The sequence below is a fragment of the Phaseolus vulgaris genome, chromosome 11, assembly GCF_000499845.2.
Source record: "Phaseolus vulgaris cultivar G19833 chromosome 11, P. vulgaris v2.0, whole genome shotgun sequence".
Lineage (NCBI taxonomy): Eukaryota > Viridiplantae > Streptophyta > Magnoliopsida > Fabales > Fabaceae > Phaseolus > Phaseolus vulgaris.
Window position 1 is genome coordinate 42890158 of NC_023749.2, and position 13661 is coordinate 42903818.

The following is a 13661-nucleotide window of genomic DNA, read 5'->3' on the forward strand; positions in this document are numbered from 1 at the left end:
ACTTGAACGTCAGAGTACCTTTTAGATAAGTGTCATATTTCAGTAATATTTCATATTAAAATACAAATACTTGTGGATATTTATTGATAAAATAACTATAATTTAACCCCTAATTTATGAATTTAAGCCTTTTTACATATTTTGTGATTATAATATGAATAAGAACGATTTATTCTCAAATTTGTGTTAATTTTAGGATTCTAGGGGAAAATGGAGATGAAAGGGCTAAAGGAGAATATACAAGATAAAAAGGGAAAGTTGGAACACTCCAACACTCGCCCAAACTCGCCTAAGCCAGAAACCTTCTATAGTAACTCGTCCAAGCAAGCTCAATCTCGCCCAGGTGAGACCACTCTAGAGAGGTTGGGCTTTTTCTCGTCCAATTCGCCTAAATGAGAAGTCACTTAGTCCAAACTCAACTAGCTTAAATATGAGGCATGTGGCACAACCCTAGATATCATTGAGATCATTGGGAGAATAGGAGGTGATAGAAAATCTTAGAAGAGGCAGCCGTCAAGGAGAAACATCCTTAATCTTCTTTTCTTGATTTTCATGCTTGTAATAGCCAACATGAGTGACTAATTCTACCCTTTGGGATTGAGAGTAATTTGTTCAAACTCTTATTTATTGAGGTGATATTTAAATATATTTTGTTCTTGATTGATGATTGGTATTATTATTGTTATTTTATTCGTAAGGCTTGTTTACCATGATTTTGATCCTTAGATTTGACTGAAAAGTACTTCTAAGTTTCTAACCTAAACGATAATGCTTAATATATTTGAATCTTAGGAATATATTTGAAATGTTAATAGCTATCAACATCTAATCGAAAGGTTAAAGAGTTTTTATAAATATGCGAGAAATCGATATTTAGGAGATTATCTTAATAATTTTATATGCAATAAATTGATATAAATGAATTTTATATGAGTGTTAATGTCAATCAAATGATAGAATATTATTATGTTTTTCAAAATACAAAAGAGTGAGAAGAACAAATCCCAATACCAATTTTCTCAATTGTATCAACAATCTTTATTTTGCTTATTTACATTCTTGCAATCATACAGAACAAATTCTTCAAACTTTTACTAAGTGTTTTCTATTGAATCTTATATTTGATAATGCAACAGGTCCTTATGAGTTCGATACCCGTCCTTAGAAACAAATTATTACTTCTAACATGATAGACTTATTTTAAAATAGTCATCGCTTCCCGTCCGAGAATCGAATCTTGAGATTTAGAGATCCGAGAATCGAATCTTGAGATTTAGAGAATCGAATCTTGAGATTTAGGACCAAAGGAAATGATGGAGGAAGTGAAGCATGACCAATAAAAAGAAATCAATTATTGAATCGGTAAGAGTGTGTCAGCCTCTTACAATAACATAACCCATATAGATTCCTTCCACATTGAACCCAAAGAAGGATGGGACCAGTATACCAACTGCAAACTTCAATGCTTCTATTTTAACGGTAAATTCATGAGGAGAAATTAACGTACAATGCCCAGTCTTACTATTCTCTTATTTTTGTTCTTCTCTAAATTTTCGGCCGCTTCAGATACCATCACCCAGTATGGGTCACTTGAAGAAGACAAGACCTTGGTTTCAAACAATGGAATCTTTGAGTTGGGTTTCTTCACCCCATCTACCACTTCCTCAAACCGCTATCTAGGAATCTGGTACACAAACATACCCCTCAGAACCGTTGTTTGGGTTGCAAACCGTGAAAGTCCAATCACCGACAACTCAACAAAGTTGAGCATAAACTCACAGGGAGACCTCGTACTCAGCCACAGCAACACCGTTATTTGGTCAACTAACACAACAACAACAACAGGGGTGCTTGTGGTGGCACAGATTTTGGACTCAGGCAACTTGGTTCTCAGAGACGACAAAGACACGAATCCTGAAAACTACTTCTGGCAGAGTTTTGACTATCCTTCAGACACGTTTCTTCCTGGCATGAAAATAGGGTGGGACTTGAAGAAAGGGCTTAACAGGGGCCTAACCGCGTGGAAAAACTGGGATGACCCTTCACCAGGGGACTTCACGGGATTCATTTCACAAACAAGTTATCCTGAAGAGGTTATGTGGAAGGGCTCTACAAAGTTCTACAGAAGTGGCCCTTGGGATGGAACTAAATTAAGCGGTAGCCCCACTTTGTCCAACTCGGTAGTAAGCTACACGATTGTCTCCAACAAGGATGAATTCTACGCTACATATAGCACGAATGATAGCTCAGTGATTTCAAGACTTGTGTTGAATCAAACGCTTTATCTTCGTCAGCGCTTGACATGGAACAATGATGGTAAAACGTGGAGGGTGTCTTCTCAGTTGCCAAGTGATTTATGCGACGGCTATAATATATGTGGCGCGTTTGGGATTTGTGACGTTAGTAAGGCACCCATGTGCAGGTGTTTAGATGGATTCAAGCCAAAAGCACCCCAAAACTGGACCCAGATGAACTTTCATGAAGGGTGCGTGCACAACCAAACTTGGAGCTGCATGGACAAGACTAAAGATGGGTTTCTCAGATTCGCTAACGTAAAGACACCAGAGACTACATTTTCATGGGTTAATGCAAGTATGACACTTGAGGAATGCAAGAACAAATGCAGGGAAAATTGCTCATGCAAAGCTTATGCAAATTCAGACATAACAGGAGAAGGTAGTGGGTGTGTCATTTGGTTAGGTGATCTGTTAGATATAAGAATCATGGCAAATGCTGGACAAGATCTGTATGTTAGATTGGCCGTGTCAGAAACAGGTATGAACTTCGATTTTGATTTTGGGGTTGGAGAAAGTTAAAATAACTTCGAGTTAAAAGTAATTTATATAATTTAATTACCTTTCAAAAAAAAGTTAGATATGATTATAAATTTCTATAAAAATTGATTTCAGGTTACGGATATTTTTTATTGTTTTCCTTTTAGAAATTTGTTCAAGCATGACCTTCATCATCAGCCAAATAAAATATGTTAATATTCAATTTCCTTCTTATATTGATTATTTATTTTCTTGTCTCTGTCATGTTCAAGAAAATCGACATGGGAATGATCATTCGAAGAGAAAGGTAGTTGTGTTTGCAAGCACCATTTGCTCAGCTATTGTGATACTATTGATTTCCATATTCATTTATTGGAGTAGCAAAAGAAAAACCAAAGGTACGATTCACTCAGTGTTGCATAGTGATTCCTAAAATCTTTGTTGTTTTTCATTTTGAAATAATAATAAAAAAAATACATTCCGACATTAATAAAGTTTGTTCCACATTCTAAATTGTAAAAATAATTACTTTACAACTGTGTTTTAGAATAAAATATTATATTATAATAAAATAATTATTTATTTAGGTGAAGTGAATTTAAAGGGTGTGAAGACATATCATTGCTATTTTTAGATGGAAATATTACCATTTCTTACTTCTCCTATATTACTAACATATTTTAAAATACAATACTTTCAATTAAGAATAGAGTACATACCATAAAATTTGAAACTAATGCAACCCAAAGTACACTTTGTTAGTATACGGTCCTTTAATTAAATTTTCATTGTTTACATTGTTTGGTTGAAATAAAATTCCATCACTATATAGTCAAAGGAATGGAAAATGAAAGCCAAGAAGAAGACTTTGAGCAACCTTTGTTTGACCTTGCCTCAGTAGAACACGCAACAAATTACTTCTCAAATCACAATAAGCTTGGTGAAGGTGGTTTTGGGCAAGTATATAGGGTAAGTGAACAATACACTTTATGTAGTTAACAAAATGAACATGCAAAGTTATTATTCTTTATATATCTAACTCTTTCCTTCAATATAATGTGATTAGGGAACACTACCCGATGGACGAGAGATTGCTGTTAAGAGACTTTCACAAACATCTACACAAGGATTAAAAGAATTTAAGAATGAGGTTATGTTATGTGCCCAACTTCAACATCGAAATCTAGTAAAAGTTCTTGGATGTTGCATTCAACATAACGAGAAACTGCTTTTGTACGAATATATGGCCAACAAAAGCTTAGACTTCTTTCTCTTTGGTTAGTGTCCTTAAATTTTAATTCAATGTAGGATTTTTTTTTTCTTATGTCTCTTGTGATATTATAAAAAATTACAACAACATTTTACAGATTCTAGTGGAAGAAAGTTGCTTGATTGGCCTAAGCGTCATCGCATCATAAATGGAATTGCTCGAGGATTACAATATCTTCATCAAGACTCCAGACTAAGAATCATACATAGAGATCTTAAGGCGAGTAACGTGTTATTAGATGATAAAATGAATCCAAAAATTTCAGATTTCGGTTTAGCTCGAATGTGTGGAGATGATCAGATTGAAGGACAAACAAACAAAGTAGTTGGTACATAGTAAGTATTTTTATTCACAATAAAATCTTAAGTATTACTTAATTATCAAACATCAAAGTAATTGTTGGATTTTTTTTAGTGGTTATATGTCACCTGAATATGCTTTTGATGGAATATTTTCCACCAAATCCGATGTGTTTAGCTTCGGTGTATTATTGCTTGAGATAGTAAGTGGCAAGAAAAACAGGCTCTTTCATCCAAACGACTACAATAATCTTATTGATCATGTGAGTTCAATAACTTTATTTTCCTTTTATATAATGATAAATGTATAACATTGTTTCAAAATATTTTAGGCATGGGGATTGTGGAGAGAGGGAAATGCAATACAATTTATTGACTCTAGTTTGGAGGATTCAAGCATTCTAAACGAAGCCCTACGTTGTATTCATATTGGTCTTTTATGTGTACAACATCATCCTAATGAAAGACCAAACATGGATTTGGTGATCACAATGTTGAACAACGAGAACATATTACCTCTTCCCAAGGAGCCTAGCTACTTAATCAAAGACATCTTAACTAGTAGAAAATCTTCTTGTAAGAGCCTTGCATCCTTTTCTGTTAATAACGTCACTATCTCAATGTTAAGTGATAGATAGACAAAAATAATCTACTTCTTACCTACATAATCACTTATGTAGTTTGTAGATGTTGTCACATTTGTTTTCTAGAACATAATGAATAAATATAATTTTTCTACGAGCGTTTTTTTTATCAACAATAATAAATAAATAAATAGAACCACTTTAGGGGTGATTCAACCCGTATACATAACAAGACACTGTAACGTACCTCACCACCACACCCACTCCCAAATGAGGAAAAAAAAGCCACCAACAAGCATAGACAAACCAGAAACCACCAAAACTACAAAAGGGATCAACAGGATAACCCAACAAACAAACAAAACTAAAAGCTTCCTACAGAATATCCAACCCAGCAGACTCAAACAACTAACACTCAACCCACTTATGCCAACCTACCAAAGAGACAATAATCAATAGTTATAACAAATTGAGACAAGACATAGGAGCCAAACACCAATCAGAGAAGGAGAATTGAGCAGTAGAAACTTTAAAGGTAACCCAAGTCCAAACCTTCAGTTGGGCCATAGAAAAGATTTCAAGGTGGTCCACCACACCACCGTTGAAAATTATCTTATTCCTATGGATCCATATCTCCCATACCACAACAATCCACACACTTCCCGAAACAGAGTTGACGGAAGCAGAAGCTTTACCTAAAGAGAGCTGCAAAAAATTTGAGAAAGGGTCAATTGGAGCAGCCGACACCAATCCTAACCACAAGAGACATTGGTTCCAAACTAGCCAGGCAATTCTGCAACCAAAGAACAAATGATTTGTAGATTCCTCTTGTGCCCCACACAAGCAACAAATAATATTGACCACCACCACCCCTCGCCTAACCAAGTTAACTTTAGTAGCAATTTTGTTTTCCAACACCCTCCAAGTCAAAACCTGAGCAGTAGGAAGAACCTTACATTTCCAGAACAGGTTATAAAGATACGAAAACTCCCCTTTGCCTTCTCCCCTTAAAACACTATAAGCAGATTTCATCGAGTAAACAGGGGGCATACTACCTTTCCAGGACCACCAGTCAATAAAACCCAGCTCAAGACCCAACCCAGAGACCTCCTCATGCAGTTGACAGACCTGGGTCTTCTCCCAATCAAACAAACTTCTTCGCCAATCAAGATTCCACTTCCACACCGTTAAACCAATTCCCGCAATCTTCCAGTAGAGACTCATTGTTCAGGCTCAGGGAAAACAGTCTCGGAAAATTTACCTTTCAATGCAATATTACCCACCCAAACGTCTTCCCAAAACAATATACTCTTCCCATTGCCAAGTTCCCACTTAACGCGGTCTTCGAACTTGTCTTCCCAGTCCTTCGACGCCCACACCTTTTTCAAGTCTTTCCACCAGAGGGACCCATACCTGTATGGGTTAGACACTTTCAGACTTCTCCAGCCTCCATACTTAGACTCTAAAACCTCCTTCCATAAACCGTCCTCGGAAGAGCCCATCCTCCAAATCCATTTTCCCAAAAGTGCAACATTGAAGAGCTTAATATTAATAATCCCAAGACCTCCAGCATTTTGTGGTTCACACACCTTTTCCCAGGAGAACCACGCAATCTTTCTCCCTTCGGATCCCCAGCCCCTCAGGAAATCCCTTTGCAATTTCACAATCTTCTTCACCATCACAGAAGGAATTTTAAACAAGGAGAGGTAAAATAGAGGAATAGCAGACAAAACAGACTTGATAAGACAAATCCTCCCAGACATCGAAATACTTCTGCCCATCCACCTTCCCAAACTGTTCTTTATTCTATCCAACACCCCATCCTAAAACACTTCCTTCCTATGACACCCCCCTACCAGCATCCCGAGGTATTTGAATAGGTTTTTCATAACCTTACAGTTAAGAATATTAGCAAAGCAGCAAAGTGTATACTGATCGACCCCCACCCCACCAATACTGCTTTTCAAGAAATTCACCTTTACCGAGCGTTAAATGATAAATTCTAATTTTATTTTTTCAAATGAAGGTGAATAATCATTTTGTATAACCAAAAAATTAAAGATATTATTTATAATTAAATTTCATGAGTCAGACACAAACTTTTTGTTTGGAACCTTCGCTTAATTAATGTTGTTAGAGAGACTATAACTGAACATTGTCTATTAGATAATTAAAGCTAAAAAATTTATATGCTAACATTCTAAGTCAGTCTTATTGATAGTTAATCTACCTTGAACCTTTCAGTGACTACCAGATAATTATTGAAAGTCTATATTTATTTTAATATGGTAATCTCATTAATAATATAAATATTTTTATATTTATATAATTATATACATATTTATAGTTAGAATTTTTTACACTATAATTACATCATTTCTACAAAATTTAATCTATTAGTATTGTTCTCGTCGGTTGACTGCGGTGATAAGCTCTAGCTCCGGTCTATCTCCTTTAGAATTTGTTCTACGTCTTGTTGCACTGGAATGTGGCTCCGTTGAAACAAAGGGGGCTCTACTTGTTGATCACACTCCGACGATCAAGTCAGAGAGAGATTACGAAAATACATAAGTATTCAGTTTCAGTCTAGTGTTAAGAAACAAGGTACCTTTACCGGCGGGTATATAGTCGCATTTGATTTACACGTAGTCTTAACTCCAACACATAAGATGGCGGCTATTTAGCCGCATTCGTAAATGCAATTTATAAATGCGGCTATGATAAATAACCGCATTCTTCTATGCTTCTGAATGATGACTGTATTGACTCAGCTTCAAGAGTAACACCAAAATTTTGAACTGTAGTTTTTTCATCCATAGACTTTGTGTGAAATATACAATTGTTCACTTCGTACGTTGTACAAGAGACATCAAACTTCAATCCAGCAGCCAACCAGGTCAAAGTCTTCGATGTCGTTGAATCCTTTAACACCTCGTCTTTAAACCAAGGCATGAATGTTCTATATGTTCCATCAAGACCCATTTCTCTGCTTGTCTTGGGTTATATTCCTTCACAATGGCTTTATGAGTTTCTATTTAAGGTATAACTTCATTTGTGTTATTCAATATATACAAATGTGCTTGCTGTTGGGTCTATTAGTGTCTAAGTTCAAGAGGGGAGGGGTGAATTGAGCTTATAAAATTTTCGCAAAAACACACGATTAACAGTATATCAGAGGCAAAAGAACAGATTGTTTTTACATGAAACAGATTGATTCTTCAGAGCAGTCTTAGCACAATTTGAATTTGTTCAAATTAAAATTGTAATCAACAGAGGATTATAACAGAATCAGATTAGTTGAATTTTATGAGTATGAAGAATACAGCTATGCTATGAAAACAATCAAATTCATTCAACACAAGGTTTTAAAGAGAATGAATCTTTCCCAGGTTTTAATGACTAAACTATTTGTTCACAGATCAATTAAAACAACATATACAACTGCCTTGTTTATGATCAGAGAGCTTTAACAAATAAGGAAGAACAGTTTTTACTTAAACCCAGAATTAACATATTCAATTTCAAAAGAACAGATTTAGTTCTTGACAGAAATAAGCAAAACCAGAAATGAGTGCAGGGATGAGAAGAAAAGGCATGCAAGTTTTTATACTGGTTCACTCATACAGAGCTACGTCCAGTTTCACCTTACCCCAATGTGGAATCCACTAAAAACAGTACCAATCACTTACAAACACAACAGTTCTTGAAAACTACAAGAACAATACAATCAATGCTGAAAAACCCTATTTCAGCACACCTTGCACTCCAAGAAACCCTATCAAGGAGTGACTAACACTTACACCTTTACAAACCAGAATAAAGGAAAGATTACACCTGAAAAGAAGATGCAAGAACTCAAAACCAGTAGTTCAATTTGCTGCAGAACTGCACCAGCACCTTCACCAAGATCAAAGGTTTCCTAGAACAAGCACACTTGAAAATCCCTTTGGAAAACCTTTCAACAAACCTTTCAATCCTTCTTCTCACATAGAAAATGTCTGATCTCTGTCAAAAACGTAATTGCTCAGCATTCTTTCATGTGAGAGAGGCTTTTCTTTATATAAAAAACAGTTTCTAACTTCTTTTCAAAAAACAGTTGAAAAGCTGTTATGAAAACAACAGATTCAGTTTTGAACTTAACATATTCATTTTGTGAAAACTGCCAACTCAGCTAACTAAAATAACTGTCTGAGTTGTACCTTTGGTGCCCTAACTAACTTTCAAAAATCCTTTCAGCAAACCAAAGAATAAACCTGTTCTTTTACAGAGAAACATATTTATTTTTTGTGCAGTATCCTGATTTTAGAAGAAAACTCTAAAAAGCTTTTGGAAAAACTTTTAACCACTTCATGTGCTTGATCTAGGCTTGGTTAGGCATCTAGGATAGATCATGTACCAAAAGGCAACCTTACACAACCACAAGCCTACATACAAGATCGTCTAAACCTATTACAAACTTTACAACAAACTAGCTATTTTCTACATCAAACACAAACTAACACTAGGTAGAGAAGGGGCTTCATCCATCTTCAACAATCTCCTCCTGTTTGATGGAGACAAATCCCCTTTGCACAGAATAGTTTGATGATCACAATCTGTATTAGACTAATTGCCAAAACCTACACAGAATATTTAGACATAAAACCAGAATGGAGCAGTTGTGAGTTTTGTGCTACCTCCATGTAGCTTGAGTCAGAGCATCAACTTTTATGAGCTTTCTGTGAGCTGTTCTTCTCCCCCTTTGGATTCATCAAACAGAATAAAGCATGGGATAAAAACATACAAGCCATTCATCACAGTTCAAACTATAAATCCAGTATTAAGTTCTATTACAAACCACAATAAAATCAACTAAAAAACAGTGCAGAGTAAAGACAAACAAATTAAATCCAGATTTTTCAACAACATATAAAAGCTAAAGACTTAGATATAGGATCACTTGTCGTTGTAGTAGAGCTCAGCTAGCTGCACTTGAACTCCTTCAAGTTGGTCATCCAAGTGTTGAAACCTGGCATAAGTCATTTCATAGTGTGCCTTCTGCTCATATGTGAGTGTGTCCAGCCTGCTTAGCACTTGTCTTTCAAACATGGACAGAGGTTCACCTCTGTACTCAGGTTCCTCATATGCAACCATTGCATTTTGACTTGTAGCAGCAACATCTTCATGTCCAGCAGAGTGCACTGGTGATGCATCCATGTGCTGCACCCCATCAGCATTTTCTTCTTCATTTTCTGGATCAGCTGCTTCATTTTCAGCTCTGTTTACAGCATTCCTTCTAAATACCCAGTTGTCATCTTCCTTTTGAAAGCCCATCTTCAAGAGAGTGGAGTTGTCTATTTCACTTGCTGCCTTAATGGTGTCATTTCTCTCATTTGTAGTGTCAACTTCAAAATAATCGATTAGCTTTGACACAAAAATAGCATATGGAAAACGATAGTCTGGTAACCTTGTGGATTTGAGCATATGCTCCACCATTGTACTCACCCAATTTACCTTGAGTTGGTTCATGATACAGTACAGCAGAATCAAATCTTCTTCATGAAGAGTTGCATGATTACTTCCTCTTGGAGTAAGCTGCCAAGCAATGATGTAGGCTAGGAGTCTTGGAATGATTGTGAGATTTCCAGCATGAAATCTAGCTACTGGTTCAACAGGGTTTCTCACACAACTTCTGTAAAACTGCATCTTGTTGAATCCCTGAATTCCAACAGTGTTCCTTTTGCTAACCTTCATTCCAGAGTACTTGATTCCTCCCACATTGCTCCATATTTCTCTTGTAATCTTCAGCTTCACACCTTTCAAATGAGAGACCAAATTTTTGCCATCTTGAACCAAGTTGCTGTAGAATACTTTCACCAAGTCTGGATAGACATTTCCAGTCATTTCTAGGAAGTTCTTCAGCTTTTGATGCTTGAGCAAGGTTTTTGCTTTAGTCAGATTTTCTTCTCTTAACCAAGAGAATTCTAGCACTTTGGGCGCATTGACTTGCTTCCTTCTTGTCTCATGGATGAACCTTGTCATTGCTTCAGAATCTCCAGCAAACCATTTCTCCAGAATACCTTGGTTGCTGCTGGATTGCTCCTTGGATTTCTTCTTTCTGTGTGATGAGGATGCCATGCTCAATCTGTTTTTACCTGCACCAGTTTATTAATATACTATTCTAGCTAGAAAAAAAAATTGCAGTTTAGATTAACACTCAAAACAGAAACGAAACCTGTGGTGAAGAAAATGTGAACCTGGACAGCTTATATCCCAGATGAGAGGGTGTGAGAGAAAAGCTGATTTGTGCTAGGTTTATATAGAGTCTTTAAACCAATTTTTGAAAATCACAAATTTTAAAGCAAAACAATTTGATCAGATTTCAAGAATTATGGGTTTTGAAGAAAAATCAAATCTATCAGATATGCTACAGAATTATGGGTTAGGCTTGATCCAAGCATGTGACAAGTCCCACTTGTGCTTTTTCTGTCAACCTTGCAACCTGCAAAGTCAGAGTATGAAAAACCAGTTAAATTTAAAGATACATTGTTAGGATACCATAATCCAACATCCTTAGATCCTTGCAAGTATTTCAGAATTCTCTTTGCTGCATTGTAGTGTGATTCCTTTGGAGCAGATTGATATCTAGCACATAAGCACACAACAAACATAATGTCAGGCCTGCTGGCAGTTAAGTATAATAAGGAACCAATTAAACCCCTATACTTAGTTTGATCCACTGATTTTCCTGCAGAATCTTGATCCAGCTAGCAGCTTGTTGAAATAGGAGTGTTGATTGCTTTGCATTGATCCATATCAAACCTCTTAAGTAGCTCCTTGCAGTATTTTTCTTGGCTTATGAAAATTCCATCCTTGAGTTGTTTAACTTGTAGTCCAAGGAAGAAATTCATTTCTCCTAACATTGACATCTCAAACTCACTTTTCATGGTTTTCACAAAGTCTTCACACATCTCTTCATTTGTGGATCCAAAGATAATATCATCCACATAGACTTGCACAAGTATAATGTCTTCTCTTTTCTTCTTTATAAAGAGAGTTTTATCAGAATTGCCACGACTATATCCTTGAGAGAGCAGAAATTTGCTTAGCCTCTCATACCATTGCCTAGGTGCTTGCTTCAATCCATATAAGGCCTTCTTAAGCATGTACACATGTTCTGGATTTTTGTGATCTTCAAACCCTGGAGGTTGAGATACAAACACCTCTTCATTGATGTAACCATTTAGAAATGCACTCTTGACATCCATTTGAAACAACTTGAAACCTTGTATGCTGGAAAATGCTAGAAGTAATCTGACAGCTTCAAGACGTGCTACTGGTGCATAGGTTTCACCAAAATCAATTCCATCTTCTTGGTTATAACCTTTAGCAACCAGCCTTGCTTTATTTCTAGTGATAGCCCCATGTTCATCCATCTTGTTCCTGTACACCCACTTGGTTCCTATGATATTCATCTCATGCTTTCTTGGAACCAAGGTCCACACTTCATTGTATTCAAACTGGTTCAGCTCTTCCTGCATTGCTGTTATCCAATTGTTGTCTTGCAGTGCTTCTTCCAGGCTTTTAGGCTCAATCTGTGACACAAAAGCCACTGTTCTGCAGAAGTTATTGAGTGAATTCCTTGTTGAGACTCCTTTCTCAATTTTACCAATTACATTGTCAAGAGTGAGATCCCTTGGAGTCTTCCATTCTTTAGGCAATCCTGCATTCACAGTAGATTCTTTGATAGAATTTGAATTAGTTGCATCAAGCTCACTGGATTGATTCTTTTGCAGAATGGTTCTTAAATCATCCATACCAGATTCATCCAGAACAGATTTGGGCACAGAAAAATCTGTTTCATCAAACACAACATGTATAAATTCTTCAACTGCAAGCAATCTTTTGTTATACACTCTATAAGCATGACCATTTATAGCATAACCAATATGTATTCCTTCATCAGATTTAGGATCAAATTTCCCCAGATTATCTTTACCATTATTTAAAACAAAGCATTTGCAGCCAAATACCCTAAGATGACTAATGCTAGGCTTCCTTCCTTTATACAGTTCATAGGGAGTTTTCTTAAGGATTGGTCTAATCAAGGTTCTGTTAAGCACATAAGAAGCAGTGTATACAGCATCAGCCCAAAAGTATTTAGGTAAACCAGATTCATTTAGCATAGTCCTAGCTAACTCTTCTAGTGATCTATTCTTTCTTTCAACAACACCATTTTGTTGGGGTGTCCTAGGAGCAGAATAACTATGTATGATCCCATGTTTTTCACAATATTTATCAAACTTTGCATTTTGAAATTCTCCCCCATGATCACTACAAATCTGTTTTATCCTATTTTCATTTTCATTATGCAGAACCTTAGCTAGTTTCTTAAAGGCTTTATATGCATCATTTTTAGAAGCAAGAAACAAGGTCCATGTATATCTTGAAAAATCATTAATAATCATCAAAGCATAGTAATTTCCAGCTAAGCTAGCAGTCCTAGATGGTCCAAACAGGCCCATATGCAAAACATCCAAAGCTTTATTTGTAGAAACCATATCTTTTGATTTAAAGGTAGTTCTAATCTGTTTTCCCTTTACACAAGCATCACACAATCTGTTATTTTGAAATTTTATGTTTGGTAAACCAGAAACAAGTTCCTTAGACTTTAGCTTATTCAAGTGATTTGTGTGAATATGAGCTAGCCTCCTATGCCACAGCCATGACTCATCATTTTTAGATAACAAACACT

The 13661-nt window shown here is 36.0% G+C and overlaps 1 protein-coding gene across 2 annotated transcripts; it reads left to right on the plus strand.

The window, feature by feature from the left end:
• The first annotated feature begins 1384 nt into the window (after positions 1 to 1384).
• On the plus strand, positions 1385 to 5081 carry LOC137831630 (G-type lectin S-receptor-like serine/threonine-protein kinase At4g27290). 2 transcript variants are annotated; one of them, XM_068639389.1, is made up of 7 exons: positions 1385 to 2775; positions 3047 to 3172; positions 3607 to 3743; positions 3841 to 4051; positions 4142 to 4379; positions 4459 to 4606; positions 4676 to 5081. In XM_068639389.1, the coding sequence occupies exons 1-7, from the start codon at positions 1509 to 1511 to the stop codon at positions 4979 to 4981; spliced, it is 2433 nt and encodes an 810-aa protein (XP_068495490.1). In that variant the 5' UTR covers positions 1385 to 1508; the 3' UTR covers positions 4982 to 5081. The 2 variants fall into 2 exon arrangements, with proteins under 2 accessions (XP_068495490.1, XP_068495496.1); XM_068639395.1 differs by lacking the exon at positions 4459 to 4606.
• The last annotated feature ends 8580 nt before the right edge of the window (positions 5082 to 13661 follow it).

What these genes read in the sequence shown, in the direction of transcription:
- LOC137831630 (XM_068639389.1), top strand. Translation starts at nt 1,509, where the DNA reads ATGCCCAGTCTTACTATTCTCTTATTTTTGTTCTTCTCTAAATTTTCG. An exon ending in ATTGGCCGTGTCAGAAACAG is followed by an intron (nt 2,776 to 3,046) that starts GTATGAACTTCG and finishes GTCATGTTCAAG; the next exon opens with AAAATCGACATGGGAATGAT. An exon ending in GTTTTGGGCAAGTATATAGG is followed by an intron (nt 3,744 to 3,840) that starts GTAAGTGAACAA and finishes TAATGTGATTAG; the next exon opens with GGAACACTACCCGATGGACG.